Source organism: Hemicordylus capensis, chromosome 5 (genome assembly GCF_027244095.1).
Source record: "Hemicordylus capensis ecotype Gifberg chromosome 5, rHemCap1.1.pri, whole genome shotgun sequence".
In the NCBI taxonomy this organism is placed as follows: Eukaryota; Metazoa; Chordata; class Lepidosauria; order Squamata; family Cordylidae; genus Hemicordylus; species Hemicordylus capensis.
The window spans coordinates 192,724,741-192,745,164 of NC_069661.1; the positions used below are offsets into that span (position 1 = coordinate 192,724,741).

Sequence of the window (20,424 nt, forward strand, 5' to 3'; positions counted from 1 at the left end):
TGTGGGCTCCAGTTGTTGACACTAACTTGATGGCACACTTTACCTTTAAAGGAAACATAATATAAGTTGTAACATCCACTTTTACCAGTTTCTTAGTCCTTAGAGTAGTAGTGAGAGCTCAATGGCCACTTACATATTATAATAAATTGCTCAGGAGGTCATAATGATAATGAGAATCTGAGCTTCAGATCCATCATCACACTAAAATAATTGTAAAACAGCTAGGAGTTAATATTAGTGAGTTCAGTGTTTCCGTCCTAATTTTGAAAAGGCTAAATCATTCTCAATCTCAGAAAAAGCCCTTTGTGAAGTTTTGCTGAATTATAGGACCTCATTGTTTCTAATTTCTACTTACAATTTAACTACATATTAAGAATTCTTCCAGACTACAATTTCAGTTAAAGCAGTTTGAATGAAATTTGAACAAGAACCTGTAATTCATTCTCCATCTCCCTCCCTTTCCATTGTGAGCTGAAAAAGCTGTTCTTTTGCACAGGGGAAATTATCCTACAAGGCCATATCATGAAGGAGCAGCATGCAGTGAGTGTCCTGGGGAACCATGTGTACACAGACTCTGTGGTAAGTAAAAAGGAACTGGTCTTGCATAATTACATATAGAAAAGTGGAATTATCAAGCATTGCTACTGTTGGAAGTTAAAGACTTTGCGCTGTCTCTTGTCTCAAAAGACAGTGGAGGACAGACTAGTGAGTCAGAGGGCTAGAGGGTCAAGACATTGGTCATCCCTTCTCTACTGCTCTGACACTATCCCTTTGGAATGTAGATTGGTACTCTTAGGGATTAACTTCCTTCCTCTCTCTCTCCTCTTCCTGTTCCTTCTACCTTGCAACAGGCAAGCAAGCTCCTCTCCCTGCACCATGTGTGCAGAGATGCAGAATCCATCTGCATCCAGCTAGCTAGCTAGATTAGAGAACCTAACTCCTCACTTTCCTATCTAGAATGGAGTTCTCTAATAAATGCCTTATATATTGATTTGAAACTATGAATTGGCTTCAAGTTACTTTACTCTCAGCATACACGCATGCCTAACAAAATCCACTGTGTTGTGCCTCTGTGCACTCTGCTATAATGAAAAAAAAAGGGGGTTCTCTACCATAGAGAATTCCCAACAGCTACAAGATACAGGTTGAGTATCCCTTATCCGGTCTGCTTGGGACCAGAAGTGTTCTGGATTTTGGATTTTTCCGGATTTTAGAGTATTTGCATAATGAGATACCTTGGGCATGGGATCCAGAGCATCAAAACAGGTGCCAGCAGAGCAGGCACCAAACGGAGCAGGTAGTGGAGGAGGGGGAGTTTCCCTTTTCCCTCTAGTTCCAAAGCGAGAACATAAAAAACATTTAAAAGCTTCACAATACAAACAGAGCCACAACTAGAGAGAATTACAAAGCCCCTGTCACTAACAGCCTTCTGAAATAAGTAAGTTTTGGCTGCATGTTTAAAAGCAGCAAAATTGGGAATCTGCGAGCGATTGAGCTGAGGCATCTTGTTTTTTGTTTTTGTTACGGCGTGGTGTCCGAATTTTGGAGCATTCCAGATTTCGGATGTCCGGATAAGGGATACTCAACCTGTAGTGGGTTTCAATAGCATTAAATTAAGATAAAAATCATCCCCATAGTTCATTCATGCTCATAGTTTAGTGTTAATATGCCTTCTCATAGACTTTCCACAGCCTTCTGAAAAAGGTTGGACATCCTATTCAGTTCGGTGTTGAGGGAACATTATAGCCAAAGCAGCAAATGCTGCACAATACAGAAGTTGTTGCATTCATGAAGCAATCTGTGGTAAAGTTTTAATGTGAGTTGATCTAGGACAGGTAGTATATACTTTTGCTCCATTTCCTTTTCATGTACTTCAAAACATACTTTTAGCATATGTTTCTTATGGAAAGTAAGCTTATGAGATCACCCATTTGTGTGTGTGTGTGTGTGTGTGTGTGTGTGTGTGTGTGTGTATCAACTTTGCAATGCCTAGACAGATTTGAAACAAATTTGGTATGATTGTAGGGACACATAGGGACACTAGCATAGTTTTGTGATGATGTCATCCACCCCACTTCAAGATGGCGGATGCACAAACATTTGAGGCGGAAGAGGGCTAACTTATGGAAATGGTAATTACCAGTTAAAATTATAGTGAAAGGAAAGAAGGCAGATTAGTTCTTACCAGAGCTTCTTGTTTTAATGAGAAAAAGGACAGCTATTGATGCAGTTAAGAAGTTCTGTAGTTCAGCACATTACATATCAAGTAATAAAATTTATACAACAAGGTTTATCACAATGGAGAAAATGGGGAAAAATAGAGCCTACTCAGATGTCATTACTAAGAAGGCTATACTCATAATGTGCTGGAAGTCTTGCCTGGCGCATCAGTCACACCCTTTGCTAGGAGATCAGTCGTGCTTACAGCCTTCATCTGAAGTGACAAAGGCTGTAAGCATGATGGTGAGTGCTTCCATGATCGACAGGCCTGGGCATTGCCATCACACTTGGATCATGGCAGCACCTACCACCATGTTTACAGCATTCACCACTTCAGACAAAGCCTGTAAGCATGACCAACCCGCTGGCGGGAGTGAGCGATTGACATGGGCAGGACTTCCAGTACAGCCTCCTTAGAAATAGAGCCTCTTCTCACGAGCAGTGAGAAGGGCTAAAGGGCAGGCTGTGGGGAAGTCTGGTAAAACATACCTTCACCGCAGATGAGCAGTTCTTTCCTGGGTGGGCGAATCACCCACCCAGACAAGCACTGGCTCTTGCTGGTAGCTCCGAGAGTCAGGGTGCCAGGACACATTGCCTCATCCCCCCCACCCCCAAGCTCCAATAATGTACTGAGTGTGTGCAGTGCATTATGGGGACCCCCACCCCACCCCAAGTCTGTCAGCTGCAGATGCAAGCAGCTGCGGCTGACACACGATCAGATAAATGGGGTTAGGAGAGTGTTTGCTCACCTAACCCTGTTTAGAAGGGTGGCTCCACAAGAGGGTTTGCCGCCATGGAACTGCTGGGATTGGGTGCAATCCTGGTGGTTCGCATGCGTGTGCAAAACCAGGCTGGGTTCCATTAGCCCCAGTTCTGCATGCGCTTGTGAATAGCCTCATAATGTCTGAATAGGGCTTACAAGAGGACATTTTCTAAGATCACTCTGTAAGCAATATCACAATCCTCCTGAGTGAAGGGCTGACAGCTGGCACAAATGAGGAATGAAGTGCAGCAGTTTGGTTCGGTGACTAGAGAATTGAAGCAAAGCAGAGAAACAGAACAATATGCAGACATGCTTTGCATGTCACTTCCCCCATGTGTTCCCTTTGGGAGGCTCCACACATTATGTTTAATGTCAGGGTCACCACCAAAGGTGTGTGAGCAACCATTGGTCGAGTCATGTGAGCCCATCAGTGTTGGCATGTTCTACCTGAATTTCTGTTCTGGACCTGACATCTGTATGCTTGGTGCTGCTGCTGCAGCACCAGCACCAGCACCAGCACCACCACCAGCACCACTCGGGGCCCGTTGGGCCACTGGCTCTTAATAATTACTTCTGCAATTAGCTGCTGTTGCAATTATGGGTTGCACAACTTCAGGTGTTTAGCTGTTGTTGGACTACAACTCCCCAAATCCCTATTGGTCACTGTGGCTGGGAATGGTGGAAGCTGTAGTCCAATAACAGCTGAAGTTGTATAGCCTTGGTGTACAGCCTGGGCCACACAAGTTTCTCTAATTATGGGAGTAATCATATGGCAATTTTTTAAAAAAAGATTCCTTTTTGTCAGTTTCCCAGCAGCATTTTTGCTACATGCTTCACAATGTGCTCTGGGGCATGGGAACCTTTCATAGAGCACATAGACTTGTGCCAATTAGTTTTTCAGAGAGACAGACTACTAGTAACTCCAGGATAGACGTCTCCATACTGTTTGACTTGGTGTGGCCAAAAAATATGCATTGCTGCAAAACATACGGACCACAGGAGTGCTAGTTGCTTGCAGTCTTGATGGAGCCTATTAAGTTGTCTAGCTGTTCAGTCTTCTGTATGTAAACTTTTCAGAACCAACCCCTTACAAAAGTGCTCTTCATTGTAAGGCCCAGGAGCCAGTGGCAGCTTCTATCAACCCTACATACAGCTCCCGAATTGCTTATTGGGCCTGTGCAAAGCTTTGGCCAAAGCTGAATATTCTGCATGGTCCCCCTGGCACCATGCAGAGACCACAATTTCCACCACACAGTGCTGCACTTTGACCAGAGCTGCTGGGGCTCCTTTAAGGGAAATGAAATCCTCTTAAGCTCCTATACCATAGGTGTGCATGAAGCACTGACATGTAGAGCCCTTTCCAGTGATTTCCCCATACAGCTCTTAAAAGGGCTTTGTCTTGTGGTAGAAAGCATGACTTTTCCCCTTAGCAAAGCAGGGTCTGCCCTGGTTGCATATGATTGAGAGACTTGATGTGTGAGCTCTGAAAGATATTCCCCTTAAGGGATGAAGCCACTTTGGGAAGAGCAGAAGGTTCCAAGTTCCCTCCCTGGCCTCTCCAAGATAGGGCTGAGAGATTCCTGCCTGCAACCTTGGAGAAGCAGCTGCCAGTCTGTGAAGACAATACTGAACTAGATAGACCAATGGTCTGACTGTGTATATGGCAGCTTTCTATGTTCCTAACAACATTGTAGGTTTAGTACACATGCAAAGTAGCAAGCCAGGTAAATATTGTTAGTCTCTCTGTTGGTTTATGTAACTCTAGAATTACTTAGTAATTGTGGCAGCTTCCTATGTTCTCTTAAAGGGCCCTCCCAGCACTGAGAACAGTGCAGGTCAGAACAGCAGGAAATGGCTCCCACATTGAAGGGGTTTTGCCAATGTGACCTGCTTGGAAAAATAGTGATGATCACTGCCTTATAAGGCATGTAGTGTCTGTTGCATTTTTAAAAAATGGACTTCTCTCCTGCAAGACTTAAATTCAAGAATTTGGGCCTCTTAAATATTAATTCTACCTGTTGGGAGAGAGGAAGAGAGAAGGGAATAGGAAGAATAATGTGGATACTGCAGTAGCATTTACAGACAAATTCTTGTGGCCAATCTTGGATAGTTTCTATGTTCATTTCACTGCCCCATTTAATTAAGAGGGGAACTTTTGGCCTAAGAGCCCCTGGTGGCACAGTGGTAAAAACTGCTGCCCTGTAACCAGAAGGTTACAAGTTCAATCCTGACCAGGGGCTCAAGGTTGACTCAGCCTTCCATCCTTCCGAGGTCGGTAAAATGAGTACCCAGAATGTTGGGGGCAATATGCTAAAATCATTGTAAACCGCTCAGAGAGCTCTGGCTATAAAGCGGTATATAAATGTAAGTGCTATTGCTATTGCTAGATCTAAGATAGCCAACCTCTTGCACCTGGGAGGAGGGGCTATGTGCCTCCCCAAGCACTTGGCTTTACAATACATATGGGGAAGTTCGGACAGTATGCCACCTTCCTATGATGCGACTGAAGTGATTTTGCCTTAAATGAAGTTCTACCTACCAAAAAATGTTTGTTTGGTTTTTTTAATAGGTGAATTCTGGGAGCCACCATCTTGTGACCAGTACTGCATCACCATTCTAATACTAAGACTATTGTCAGTGTTACTGACTTTTGCAGCAGTCTTAATAGTGCAGAGGAATTATCCCAAAATGTCTACAGATCACTGAAATGGTAATAAGGTATAAAAACCAAATGATTTTTAACTATGGAATGAGGCCAAGATATAGATACACTGAATTTATGAAAGACAGAGATGCCTAAGCCTGCATTATGGCACTTCTTTATGCAAGGGAGTTCTGGTGATAGCAATGCTACATGTACATGTAAATCAATGCAAAACCACTCTTTGAAAGCTTTAATTCAAACATACTTGATATAAAACAGACCAAAAACATTAGAATGTTCATACCTAAACATATTGAATCGTTTATGTAATATCAATTTATGTTTGTGCTTGGAAAAAAAGTTTATATCTTCCCATGAAAAACCTGTTCTCTCTTGTAGTTTCAGAGAAGCACTCACTGCAAGAGTCGAACACAAAAATATTACAAATAATGTCACATATTTGAGCAATATTTACGCATTACAAAATCCTCTCAGTGACTGAAGTCACAATTCAAAAGTCCTTATTAAAAGCTTTAAGTCACTAGCTTTTCCCCCCACACGAGAAAAAGGTGAAGCTTTCATCTTTGATGAGGACTGCAAAGAAAGTCAGTTATAAATACGAAGATTCTTCCTCCTTTGAAAAAGAGAAGTACTGAAGCCTTTTAATCATTTCTTCTTCTTCTTAACTGTTGCCATTTTTAACTTTACTTCTTCCACAGGAAGTGCTCCCAACTTCTTCCTCTTTGCCTTTTTAACCTTTTCTTTAATGACTTCAATATCAATTTTTGTTTCAGAAGTAGCTAGACAAGGAAAAAAGTTCTTAAAATAGGTGGTATTTTCTAGATTAACATATTAGACTAAAGAGATATTCAAATGCTTTATGCACATCAATCAATTTAAACAAGAAGCCAAATGACATGCAACACCCTTACCAACTCTGCACCATCATTAGCCATGTTTCTAAGCACCTGCATATGAAACATACCAGTTCCACATATGCCTAACCATGAATCCCTGAGGTGCTCAGGTTGCACTGCAGTCTAGTGGAAGGAACCCTGCAAAAGTGAGCCTTTCCCCCTTGCCCCTTTTCAAAAGCACATATAGCCAGCATAGCGTAGTGGTTAGAGTGTTGGACTAGGACCGGGAAGACCTGAGTTCAAATCCCCATTTAACCATGAAACTCACTGGGTGACTCTGGGCCAGTCATGTATCTCCCAACCTAGCCTACCTCACAGGGTTGCAGTGAGCATAAAAATAACCATGTACACCGCTCTGAGCTCCTTGGAGGAAGAGCGGGATATAAATTTAATTAATTTAGAACAAGCCTAAGTAAAACTAGACAAATATGCATCCAGGATAACTTCCATGAAGCACTAGTTTCTTAGATAACTTATTTTGGCTTCCTCTACAACAAGCATACACCTTAACTAAAATGAACAACTGGCAAATCTACTAGAATAAAAACAGCCTTGTTTAGAACCACTCAAATTGCCTTGGAAAGTAGCTTACTGTACACTATTATTGTCTATAATAGTAAGCGCTATACTTGAGCAGCATAGAATCCACTGATAACAAATATCCAGAGTGGTGCTAGTGTAAGATGGACTTAAGGGAAGCAATTTCCATCATCACCATCTCTTCTACCTGCAGTCCCCAAGCAGAAATTGCTTCCGCTAAGCCACTCTCATATTGTCACTGCTTTGGAGGCTACTCCATACATTTAAGTAACATTGACCAGGTGTGTGTGGCGGGGGGGAGTCAGTATTTCTCAGAGTTTATGTTTTTGCATCTCAGATCTCAATCTGTTTATGTTTGTAAATTTGTTTTTGAAACATGGTTTTGGTTTAGTATCGGGTAAATAGGGAACACTGTAGTAAAAGCAAAGAAGCAGCCAGATTTACATTTTGTCAGTCTTTATTTTAAAATAATGGGCAGGATCCAGACTTAAGTTAGTCATGAAAAGGTCACACTGAAATTAATGGGACTTTAGTCATGGTTAACTTATCTCATTTATTTCAATGGTGCTCAATCATGAACAATTTGTCTGGACCTTGCCCAATATTTTCATGGAAGTGACTATGAGAACCCATACAGTGAGCCACAATTATCCAAGAAGTTACAAGGGCCTCAGATTGATTTTGTATGACTGCAGATAGAGCTGGGCTGAAGAGGAGAGAAATGAGCAGAAAAATCAGTGCTAGGCCCAACCTCCTCCTCGATTTCTGCCACTGCTTTCATGAATGGCTAAAATGAGGAAGGAGCTTCATCACTTTCATGAATTGCACCCATTTGGGGTAGGGAGGCTTATCAGTAGTGAAACAATCTCTTTTCTGCTGCATCCTCGAAATTCCCAGTATATAACGGAAAAGCAATGGCAAGCGGTGGTCACCTCAAATTGGCAGCACTTAAAGAGACAGCACTGTTTAAAACAAAAAAGGAGAACAGCCACCACCATCAAGCTGCTCCCCCAAGTTTCTTGTACCCCATTATTTGGGCCAATACAAATATTTTATATTTTAGACAATGCAGTCAAAGACATGATTTTAAAAATACTAGATTATTAAATATTATTATTAGGTACTGCATTCCAATACATTATAATAATAGACAATACATTTTCTTGAATAAGAGTAAAAATATTATCAATTTTGCATATTAAACCTTATCCTGGAAGGCAGCAGAACTCCTTACTACATACTGCATCCCCTCACTTCCTCCATTTTCCCAGGCTAGTCAGCATCAAAGTCTCTCAACCCAAGTGAAAGACCAGTGTTAATTTAATGTGCAAAACAAGACAAAGTACTTTTTCTTCAATATCCCGCTGTAGCAAACACCACTAAAAATATTATGGAAAATGATTAGCAGAGGTTTGAAATAGCAGCTATCTTTCTTACCTTTCTTTGGCTTTACAACTGGCTTTTCCTTCGGCGGAATAAACGCTTTGTTTCTTTCTTCTTGTCTCTTATTAATTGCTTCTGCTTGTTTTGCCTGATAGAAATGAAGCCACACATTTCAGGTAGCACATACATACAAGTATGGTTGATAACAAATTGCAAAAATAAACACCAAATACTTGGGATGTGCAAAACTGCAGTTTGAGAACTTTTGGGGCAGTGGGGGGACTAGGAACTTGAAGAAAAAGGAGAGCAGATCCTTACCTGCGCTCTGCCGTCCCATGCAGCTTCCTGCTGGGGTGTTGTGTGTCCCTAGAAGCCCTGCCTGGCGGATGCCATGTGTGTGCTGACGCCAGGTGGGGCTTCTAGGGACACGAACCACACCAGCAGGAAGCTGCATGGGGCAGTGGAGAGCAGGTAAGGACCTGCCCTCCTTTTTCTTAAGGTTTCTAGTCCCCCTGCCCAAAAGGTGCTCAAAATACAGTTTGAACCGCAGTTCATGCACATCCCTACCAAATACATCAAAATGGCCTTACCTTTATCTCTTCCACTCTCTTCCGTTTCTTCTGACTGTCTTTCAAGAAATATTCGCCACTTGCCAATTCTTTATCAATCTGTAAAGATCGTGATTATATTTAGATGAACTGTTCTCCATATGGAGGAATGTTACCATTTTCTCCATTTAAAAAATGCTGACAATAAGGTGGCAGACTTCAGAAACCTGTACTGAATCTGTGACTTTAACTTAATGCAAGAGAACATGTTAAAACCATGGACTGATCTTACTTAATATTGACACTAAAAATACTTTATAAAGCAATGTGCAATAGATAGAACTTAATGTACTAACACAACTTATTGGCCTACATGATGAGGAAAAACTACTCAAAGCAGTCCAGTTGAAATTAATTTCAATGAGACTACTCAGTAATTTTCCTCATCATGTAGGTCAATAAGTTTATTTTGTGAGTGAGTCACTTCTTCAGAAATAATGCTACACAACACAACCTAATTTCTAATATAGTACAATAGTCTATTATTAGCCTGCTATCCTTAAGGAAAAGCAGTTCACAAGTTAGTCCACTTGTGCCTCAAATGTGCACACCCACTATCTTGAATTGGGGGTGGGTGACATCATAAACTACGCTGTTGAGGTGTCCCTATGTGTTCCTACAGCTGTACCCAATTTGGTTCAAATCAGTCCAGGCAATGTAAAGTTGATAGAGAGACCTGCACACACCTAGGTAATCTCATAAACTAACTTTCCTTAAGGAAAGTAGTTGTGCAACCTTATGAGATAATCAAGGTGTGTGCGCGTGCCTCTCAATCAACTTTGCAATGCCTGGACTGATTTCAACCAAACTGAGTAGAGCTGTGGCGACACATTAGGGACACCTCAACAGCGTAGTTTATGAAGATGTCACGCACCCCCAATTCAAGGTGGCAGATGTCACAAGTGGACTAACCTGTGAACCAAATTGGGAACAGAGACACATAGGGACACCTCAAGAGCATACTGTATGATGATGTCATCTACCCCAGTTCAAGATGCAGACGCATGAACGTTTTAGGCACAAGTGGGCTAACTCATGAATATGGTAATTATCAATTATAATTATATAATTGATTGTAGTGAGATTATAGTGAAAAGAATGTAGACAGATTAGCTCTTACTAGAACTTCTTGTATTATTAAGCAAATTTCCAATCAGTGGTTGCTGATTAATACCAGTGATTATTTTCAAATAAATATGAAGTTGTAGTGTTCTGTATCTGTGTGGCAACATCTGTAAAACACCACAACACACTAAAGGTGCCATGATATTTTGTATCACCTAAGTTAGGAGAAGCAAGTAAAACATTTAGTTACAGACCTGACTCTCTGGCTGTGGAGGTGGGAAGGGAGTATACTCCTTCTTGATGTTTTTCTTCTTTGGTTCCTTCCGTTTGTTCAAATTTTTGTGTTTGAACTTGGGCAAAAACCGCTCCCAGTTCTGCAATCTTAATTCAGGATCTTTTAACAACTCCCTTTTAATCATCAAAGTCTTCGGCCATGTTAAAATATGAAACAATAAATTAGCACACAATGTTTGCTTAGCTCTCTCTCTGGTTTTATCTACTCATACAGGGAAATGGGAAGGTTTTTTGTAGTAGCTATAAAATAACCTCAGGCTAACTTGGTAACCCCTGCTAACTTGGCAAAGAGGCAACTTTTAACCTGGTAAATCTCTTTATTTAGCAAGGGGAGAGTAACTGGCCCTATTCACCCCCAGCACAGTACCTCCAGTGACTGTTGCTGGTGTCTATCTTAAGTTTATTTTAGATTGTGAGTCCTTTGGGGACAGGGATCCATCTTATTTATTTATTATTTCTCTGTCTAAACTGCCCTGAGCCATTTTTGGAAGGGTATTATAGAAATCAAATAAATAATAAATAATAATTTAGGCTATAATTCTATGCAAATGTACATGGGAGTAAGCTTTCTTGAACAAAGTGGCAGACATCCTGACTACTTTTAAAGAGGAAGTCCTAATGAACCTTAGTAGTCCTTTAGAGTAACTTCTGAGTAGTACTATTTAGTCAGGAAGTGAGCCAGTCGGGATGTGCATGAACCATGGTTTGAGCACAGCTTGGGAGCGGGGCCCAGGAGTTTTAAGAAAGAGAAGAGCAGGTAAGGACCAGAATGTGCATGCTTGCGGTGTGCGGGAATTCTTGGGACGCACATGACCTCGGCAGGAAGCTGCAAGGGGCAGCAGAGAGCAAGTTAGGACCTGCTCTCCTCTTTCTTAGAGCTCCCAGGCCCTGCATCAGAACTGTACTCAAACTGCAGTCCGTGCACATCCCTATGAGCCAGTGAAATTTACTTCCAAATAAACAAGCATAGGATTGTCCTTTTAATCATATATTACTACAAGGGAAGGAACCATGATTCAATTTTGCAAACAAGTGATTAAGCCCAATTATGTCTTGTTCCTTGTGCACTTTTTGAGATGACCAATGATATGCCAGACTTGCAAAATGTAAGGAAAAAATTAGGTAGAGAAACAGATGATTTCTATGATTTGAATTCCATTTCCATTCTCCTATGTTATCTTATTTAAATGTCATTTGTTATAAGAGAAGACTCAAAAAGAAAGAAATGAGAAGCATCTCAACTGATAATAAAGTTCTTAGGCTAAAAGGAAAATAATGCCAAGTAATATCTTATGAAATATTTCAGAGATATGTTTGGGATGCTGTACAAATATAATAAATAAAATACTTTAAAAGCTCACCTTGATGTTATATATAGGGTGAATATTCTTCATTGTATCCAAAACAACTTTCCTAACCTAGATTTAAAAAAAAAGCTAAATAAGTTCATTTAAACTGCAAAATTTCCTTTCTGAACAAGATGATACACAAAACCTATTCCCAACACTCAACTGTCTTATGTTCTGAATTAACCTTTTCAGAACAATTGATTAATTTTAGAGGAACAGCAGATAGACAACCTGATCCCACAGTTTTATGCAAACGGCTGTTGCTACACAAAGACTAGGCCAAGCTAGCTGACATCTTATTTTACATAATAATAAATAATATACATATACTGTTTTTCAACCAAAAAAATTCTCCAAGTAATTTACATAGTAAAAGGAAGATGGTTCCCTGTCACAAAGGCGCTCACAATCTAAAACAAGTAACAAATTCAAGGGAAACACTAGCCACAACTAAAATCATCCCTCACCAAATGCTAGGGTTCCATTCTGGCAAAACCTTGCCGTTGGAAAATTTGCAGTTGGTGAGGCATTAAAGTCTATGGGAAACGGGGAGTTAGGGAAACCACGACTGCAAAAAGCCCTAAAAATAAAGGATTTAAAAAAAAAAAATTCACAAAAATTCCTGTAGTATCGCCAAGAGTCACCAAGAATAATTAGCAGATCGAACCTCTGGGAATTTTTTGAACCCCACAAAATCACTCAAATGCATTTTAAATTGGCAAGGGACAGCAAGAGTCACCAAGAGGAGTGAGCAGATCGAACCTCTGAAACCCTCGCCCCATATCACCAAAAACCCTCGCCAACTGTGGATACTCAGGTCACGGTTGGTAAGACCTGTGACAATTTCCTATTCTCATATACTCCAAGCCGCGGTTGGTAAAACCGTGGTTGGCAAGGGAGGACTGTACTGGAGAGATGCTGTGCGACGACTGAAAAAGGACAGTTGCTCTTCCCTTGCTCAATACGAGAGAACTACTACTTTAAAAGGTGTCTCTTTGTTCAGTTAACAGGAGTAACTGGTACTACATGCACCGTTGGGTGATTGCTGCATATCTGGTCCTCATACTTGTGGGTGCAATGCTATACCAATGCAAGGAAATGGGGGTGGGGGAGCAAGGAACGTTGAAATGGATAAGATGGCATCTAATGTCCCCCAGTCTTCCTGGCTAGTCTGCCATTCTGTTAGTTGTCCCCCTGCTTCTAAGGGCCTCTTCTGTTATATTTTCTTGGCTAACTGCTCTTGCAGCTCTTTTCAGTCCATGTTAAAAATAGCAGACTACTGTAGCAGCAGTAATCACAGAAAAGAAAACCACATCAAAATCGCCAGACACTGAAAGTGCTACAGGTTTATAAATGACCACGTTGGGTCAAACCATGAAGAGAGTATTTGGCAGAATCCCAGATATATTGTTAGCTATTTTTATGTATTAACCTCACATAAACTAAGAAATAACTAGCTTTTAATTCTGCTGCTCTGTACTTATGGTATATGTATTACTGTATTCTGTATACAGTATACCTGGCATACATATTCTATATAGCAATTTAACATAATTGTAATCTTGCCCCATCCCCTCTTTGCTCAAATTGCCTTCTTTGAACGACCGATACAGACTTTGTGACCAAAGGAGCAGAAGGGAAAAGTGATGACTATTGAACAATTAAGTGTTTAAACACAACAAGGCTGAAGACTTGAATTCAAAAGAAAATGTAAACAACTTGTTTTGAATGTCTGAGGGTGCAGAAGATAAGAGTCTGTGTATGCTGGCAGGATGAGAGAATGAAAGGAGAACATCTAAAGAACTCCTGAAGACTCAAGCCCAGGCAGGTGGCACTGGAGTTGTCAAAACCACAAGTTTTGATGGATATGAGGGGCTGACCCCAAGAGCAGTCAAGGGACCCAGGAGCGTATAAAACCAGAAGACTCCAGACCCAGCTTTTAGAGGGCAGGTCCAGAAGATGCATCTTCTCCCTCTCCAATGCTGCAGCATCTCTGCACCCCAGCATTGTGCACCCCATCTTCTCATCAAACCCTAGCAACTATAATAGTTAGGTTAGACCTTAAACTGGCCATATAAGGTTTCCCTGCACCTTGATAATGAACGTTAACCCCTTCTCCCTTTCCCTCTTCCCTTCCATTGATAGGCAAACTGTTGTATTAAGAGTTAGGCAAATTAACTTTGCTTGCCAGGACCTTACATCTATTGTATCGCCTTACATATATTTATTTAAGTAAAGTTATAAAATACATCTTTGGTCTGGTTCCTTGTGTCTCCTCACACATTCATTGGTTGAACCCCTCTTTAATTAGACAGGAATCTTCAGACAGCCTTGGAATTGAGCTCACAGATAGAAACTGGTACGCAGGGGTATTAAGTTGACCCGCTGATATAAACTGGTGCCTGGAGAATTTGTGTGTTAGCTGGTAAGTATAAATTAGTGAGCAGGAGCATTAATTTGGCTTGTTGGCATAAGCTGGTACCTAGAGCACCTGTTCATTAAGCCAGCAGATATAACTTGGTATGTGGGAGCATTAAGTTGGCTCACTGGTACAGCCTGGCATCTGGGGCACCTGAACATAGGCACTGACCAAGGACCCAAAGGGGGGCATAACATCATATGGCTGTTTGAGCAAGGTCTTCCATGGTTCATCTACTGTTGCAGTTGTATTACCCCTGGGTTTGACACTACCACAGCATGTACTGGTGAAAATTCCCTCACATTTGGTCCTAAGACACTTTTTAGTTTGCACAGCAGAATCACAGAATTTGGGCTGGTGATATACTGAGGCAAAATATTATTCTAACAATTACACATATTTCGAGGGGAGGGGGGGACACCAATTCTTTTTAACAGATGGTGCTTGAAAGCTTATTAGGAAAAACAATTTCAAATGAAACCAACTAGTTCTACAACATGACTGAACTTCTAAAAGTGTTCACTCACATGGAAAAGCTTACCTCTTTTAAGCCATTAAAAGGTCCAAGAGCTGAAACAGTATTCCCCTGAACCATGATGTAACAGTTTGTTAACAGTTCCAGAGCCTATATTAGAACAGGATGCAGTAGATGTTTAGACATACAATTCACATAAGACAAGGTCTTGGCGATAACAAAATCTATAAAACAAACCTTCAGAGTCGATCCATTTGGACCAATAAGCCTCTGCCGCCGTTTTATAAACCTCTCTCTGTTCCTCACCAGGGACCCTATTTTAATGATGTCACATGCAACATCATCTTCAAGGATGCGCACAGCCTAAATGGAAAATTTAAAATAGTTAAATAGATGCAAGTACTGGCTAGAAAATTATAACAAGTTTCTGATTTCGAAGTAGCATCTAGATTCTAAATCAACACTAGTCTGCCTCTTAAATGATTATTCCAATAAATCCAGGTTCACATTTCTGATCTCCCTAAAACCATAGATAGATTTAAAGACAACCTAATAGCAAAACAAATCTCAGAAAATTTAACAAGGGATACAGGAATGATAAAATGTACACATATCACTTAACAAACCTGCTCAAATGGAACACTTCTTGCTAAAAGCTTTATTAAGTCTCTGGCTCTGATGATGATATATGGATCAAAGGTCTTCTTTGTTGTGGTGACAGTAATGCTTCCTTCAATTAGGTCTAAAGCTGCATTTATGTGCTGAAACACAAAGAAGCAAATAATCGTCTAACAGAAACTCAAATCTCAGAGTATTTAGAAACTTATGGGCTAAACAAATTTGGCAGTCAACATATATATTGAATACCAAAGAAACCAGATGTAAAATACTGTATGGAGGCTTGATTTAGGAAGTAGAGGTAATTTCAAGTAAAGGTTATTTTAAAATTAACATGCTTCATGCTAATTACCCCCGCAAAGGTGTCTATTTACATATTTAGGGTCTGTTTAACAATTAAAATATCTGCTGCAGAGTCAAGTTTATTTCCGTTATACTATGTACACTGTTCAAACTTCTAAAATGATGACAAAATTGTTCACTCAGGCCTTTTAAATTTTTTAAAATTGTGATTTGATTGTAACCATTTTTTAAAAAAAAAATTAAAATTGTTTTTGTATTGTATTTTTATACTTTCTCCCCCCTTCTCCTTTTTTGGTCTGTTATGATTTAATGTGTGTTTTTGTCTCATGTTTTAATGATGTGTTGTAAGCCACCCAGAGAACAATTTGTTATGGGGCAGCTAACAAATAAAGATGATGATGAGGAGGAGGAGGATTATTAAAATGAGTATTATAGGAAATACTGTTTTGTGAAAACAGCACCTACTTCTCTTTAGTAGTGAATTACAAGCCCTTCTATCCATTTCCACAAAGAGTGGAGATGAGCATAGTATCAGTTTTAGAATTCTCTCCCCAGCAATATGCCAGCTAGAGTTCATCCTTACCCTTAGGCAATTTAAACTGAGTGTGTGAAGGTTCTTGTATCCACTGCTACCATAAATTTTCATTAGTCCTTTCTTATAATAGCTATTGCTCTTGATAGTGAGGGAATGCTTTAGGCATGGGGTATTACTCCATAGAGAAAATCCAAATATTCTAAAAATAAAGAGGATTTGTTTCACAAAGAAAAGCAAAAGCAAATGAAACACAAGTAGATCCTTTTTAAGAAACACACACTTCAGAGCCCAAGAAGTTACAGTTTACTAACTTGCAGTCAGGGTCTCTTTCTGCCAGCTTCTTCCTTGGCAGTTAACTTCCAACTGATTCTGCTTCCTAAGTTCTGAGATCCATGGAACTCTCCCTGTCAATACCAGGGAGATTTGCCACACTTACCTCACTAACCCCTAGACCAAGCAACATATAAAAACAAACAATTGTTAACCAGTGAGTTCTTCAGAGTGGAGCATTAACATTATGAGCTATGAACTTGCAAAATGTTTCCCTACATGTTCATTCAAAGCCTTTTGCACCAGTGGCCAGCATTCTTTCAAGTAAGCTTCTCTGTATTTTGGAAATAGGGTGGCAAAGCTGCTTTCTTCCAGAAGCCCTTTAGGATTATCATCTCTCTTAAAGGGTGGTTCTTTCCATCCATCAGGAACAGTGAGAAGTTCAGATTCATCTGCTGTTATGGGGGAAAACAATATTCTTATTAGTATAGTTTAAAGTGTTGGGGAGATGAGTGCGTAAGGAAGGAGGCACCAAAAACATGCTGTAACAACTGCGAGGAAAACTGCTGATATATATGAAGAACAGCTATAATTGTCAGGTCCAAAAAGGTACTTCCAAGTTGTAGCCTTAACCTATCATAAATGCCTTGGTTTCTCAGAGATCATTCTAATGAAGAATGCACCATCATTAGAACACAGTTGCAAGTGATGTTCTAATGATGGTATATTCTTAAGCATTATGACAGCAATCAGCTCACACTGCTACTGTCACACTGCTACCCCTCAGCAAACAATGCTACCGTCACATTGCTACCCCTCTTCCACTCCATCAACCACCCTTTTCTGCCCAGGAAATGAGAGCACATGTGTACAAAAACCAAAACCACTGCAAAACATTATGTTTCCCCAAGAGGGAAAGCAAAAGTGTGTACCAAGGATATCATCATTATCAAAACACTCAGTTCTACTCTCCTTCTCAGAAAAAGAACAGCATTCAGCAGTAATAACATTCCAAGGTGGTCCACCCAAGCTGGTGAAAAGCAGCACGGTTGTCGCTTTTATGTTGGAAAAGGCAAGAGGGCAAATAGCAGGAGAAGTTGGCAAACAAGTGCATTTGCTACTTTACTTGTCCAGAATAGAATCCTGCTACTGTTAGGTGAGCAAGTAAGTGGCAAATTACACTGCAGCATTGGGCTTTAAAGATCATCTTTACAAGCCCCGCAAGCACTTCATATGTAAGAACATAAGAACAGCCCTGCTGGATCAGGCCCAAGGCCCATCTAGTCCAGCATCCTGTTTCACACAGTGGCCCACCACATGCCTTTGAGGAGCCCACAGGAAAGAGGTATGTGCATGCCCTCTCTCCTGCCGTTGCTCCCCTGCAACTGGTATTGAGAGGCATCATGCCTCCGAGGCTGGAGATGGCCCACAGCCACCAGACTAGTAGCCATTGATAGACCTGTCCACCATGAATCTGTCTAAGCCCCTTTTAAAGCCATCAAAGCTGGTGGCCATTACCACATCCCATGTATAATAACATTCCTACAACAAGGTGATCCCATACCCCCACTCTAAGTGGATTTATAGTTTGATGCAATCGTCACCAGAATTCTTGTCATCATGCAACTGGAAAAAAAACTGGATGCATCTGGAAACACAAACGCACACACACGGCTTTCCTTATCTTCATGCTATGCAAAGACTTCTGTGTTGCTTGCAGTGGATGTCAGTTACTCTCTAGTTTTCTTTCAAATCAGTTTCGTTTTAGCAGGTCCCTTGCACACACAGAACCACTTTCCCCCCCTCAATGTAATATTTGACTGCCTACTCAGAATAGTCTGTTGAGGTGAGAGGTTGCCTAATTATGGCTATGTCCTACACAACTACTGTATTTAATGCAACAGGATTTACTTGAAATTAAACATGCATAGGATTGCACTGGAAACTTGTAAACAGACACCATCACCCCCTCCTCAGAACAAGCCACTGCAGCCTATCAGAACTGTTATTTATAAAAGTTGTATTCCACTGTATAACCCAAGGGCTCTCACAGCAACTGATATATGTCAAAGTGATAAACCAAAAAACAAAATATAACCGTTGTGAACCTAACCATGAAACAAACAGTTTTTAAGGCTTCAATCCTATGTCTACTTATTTAGGAATATGCCCATTAAACTCAATGGGACTTATTTCTAAATTGGCATGCATAGGATTGCAGTGAACTGCTGCAGTCCTACGTGCACTCACTCGAAACTAAACCCCCTTGAAATCAGCGGGGCTTACTCATGAGTAAACACACAGGATTGCGCTATAAAGAATGCCAGGAAAACCAAAACATTCGTTTTAAAACCAAAGGAGGAGAATGGTGGTGGTGGTTTTTAAATAGACTTCCGTAAGGCTAGAAGAGGGTCCTTTGAACTGCAATCACAGTAACTGCTCACGAAGTGCAGAATAGCCCAGAATTCCCAAAAGGAGGATTTGTAAGACCCTGCAAGGCTACACGTGCGAGAAGAACCGATGCGCTTGGAAATCCTTCCAAACCGGCCGGAAACGCCCGAGAGTGAGCGGATGAAGCCGCTGAGAATCGACAGGCGACGTCACCTTTGTTATTTTTCTTGGTTGGGGGGGCAGTTCTCGTCGCGGTGACCCCCTTCCCAGCTTTAGCTTCTTCGGGAGCCGCCATGCCGCTTTCGCTTCACCGGGACATGAAAACTCCTCCTCCAATACAAAACCCGGAAACACCATGACAATGAGCGCAATGAATGCCGGGAGTCCTCCCCTTCTGCTTTGTTTTTTGCTGAAGATTGCAGGGCGGCTGAGTGATACATAGAGATAGGAAGGAAAGACAAGAACAATAATACCACAAACTTCCGATTTTAAAAAGAACGTTGACATTGGCCATGGTTCTCCACGGGAGTGGAATGCCATCGCGCCTTTCGTAATTAGTATATTTGTTATGCCCTCGCTGAAAGTGGAAACTTAGTTCAATTTTATACAGGAAGTTCCAAAGAAGAGCGCAATTAAGAGACTCAAAGAGACGTGTGTACTCTAGTCTTTATCTTACCTCTACGTCGTCATAGCTCTCCCTGACTGAATGGCCGTTGCGGCGGTGCATTCTGGTCCTTGTAGTTATCACTTTGGTGCTGGAGAAGTCTTTTGAGGAGACCAACCACATGGACAGCCAGGAAAACAAACAAATGGATCATAGAACAAATCAATCCAGCATTTTCACTTGAGGCATAAATGACCAGGCTCAAACTATCATACTTTGGACACATTATGCGAAAACCCAGCTCTATGTGGTCGCTAAGAGTCGACACCGACTTGATAGCACTTAATCAGTTATCAGTCGTATTAACGGATTCGGGGGAGAGAAACTACTGAGCATCGGGCACGTGCCATTCTCATTGTATTGCCGTTACAGCCACAGTCTACATTGAATTCAGACTATAGGTTAGGGTGGCATATAGCAGTTCCTCGTTCAGATGAATTCCAAATGGCTTTGAAACAAAATCAGGATCATGGCTGATTTTATAGATTTAAGATGTTTGTATATTCTCACATAATTTACGTTTGTGTATTCTGAAAGGCATCATCTCATACTGTGAGTGGGATGGCAATGGTAAACCCCTCCTGTAATCTACCAAAGAAAACCACATGGCTCTGTGGTCACCAGAAGTCGACACCGACTCAAGAGCTTTACCTTTATGCTCCCTTACATAATTTACATGATTTTATAGATGTAAGACACCACCACCAAGTCCTACAATGCTGCCTCATTGTGGTGTTTGTGTATCAGTTCATTTAAAAATCAATTCTCAATATGCCTGTGAATATTTCCTTTTTTTAAAACCTGAAGATTTGTCTTAATACAGTGTGCGTTCTCTCTCTCACGCGCGCGTGCACACACAATTAGTACTAGAAAATGTATTACCTGGTTTTAAAAAAATATCTGGCGCCAACTCTCAAAGATTAGACCTTTATATTGAATTAAACTTTGATGATAATCTTTCCGCTT

At 40.8% G+C, this 20,424-nt stretch overlaps 2 protein-coding genes across 4 annotated transcripts in view; one reads left to right on the plus strand and one right to left on the minus strand.

Moving 5' to 3' along the window:
* Positions 1–14,033, plus strand: part of LOC128327242 (glioma pathogenesis-related protein 1-like) — a 26,485-nt gene extending 12,452 nt beyond the window's left edge. Inside the window, exons 7-9 of the mRNA XM_053255777.1 lie at positions 497–579; positions 5,553–5,676; positions 13,392–14,033. Of these exons, the coding sequence (XP_053111752.1) occupies positions 497–579; positions 5,553–5,676; positions 13,392–13,440 (256 nt within the window). The 3' untranslated portion in view covers positions 13,441–14,033. The remainder of the gene's footprint in view (positions 1–496; positions 580–5,552; positions 5,677–13,391) is intronic.
* KRR1 (KRR1 small subunit processome component homolog) lies at positions 5,863–19,559 on the minus strand. 3 transcript variants are annotated; one of them, XM_053255770.1, is made up of 11 exons: positions 19,471–19,554; positions 19,008–19,221; positions 16,683–16,858; positions 15,304–15,438; positions 14,915–15,040; positions 14,744–14,827; positions 11,796–11,852; positions 10,395–10,565; positions 9,058–9,135; positions 8,522–8,615; positions 5,863–6,427 (listed from the first exon to the last, which is right to left on the minus strand). In XM_053255770.1, the coding sequence occupies exons 2-11, from the start codon at positions 19,087–19,089 to the stop codon at positions 6,294–6,296; spliced, it is 1,137 nt and encodes a 378-aa protein (XP_053111745.1). In that variant the 5' UTR covers positions 19,090–19,221; positions 19,471–19,554; the 3' UTR covers positions 5,863–6,293. The 3 variants fall into 3 exon arrangements, with proteins under 3 accessions (XP_053111745.1, XP_053111746.1, XP_053111747.1); XM_053255771.1 differs by lacking the exon at positions 14,744–14,827 and having other exon boundaries at positions 19,471–19,559; XM_053255772.1 differs by lacking the exons at positions 16,683–16,858; positions 19,008–19,221; positions 19,471–19,554 and adding an exon at positions 16,182–16,420.
* Positions 19,560–20,424: the final 865 nt, after the last annotated feature.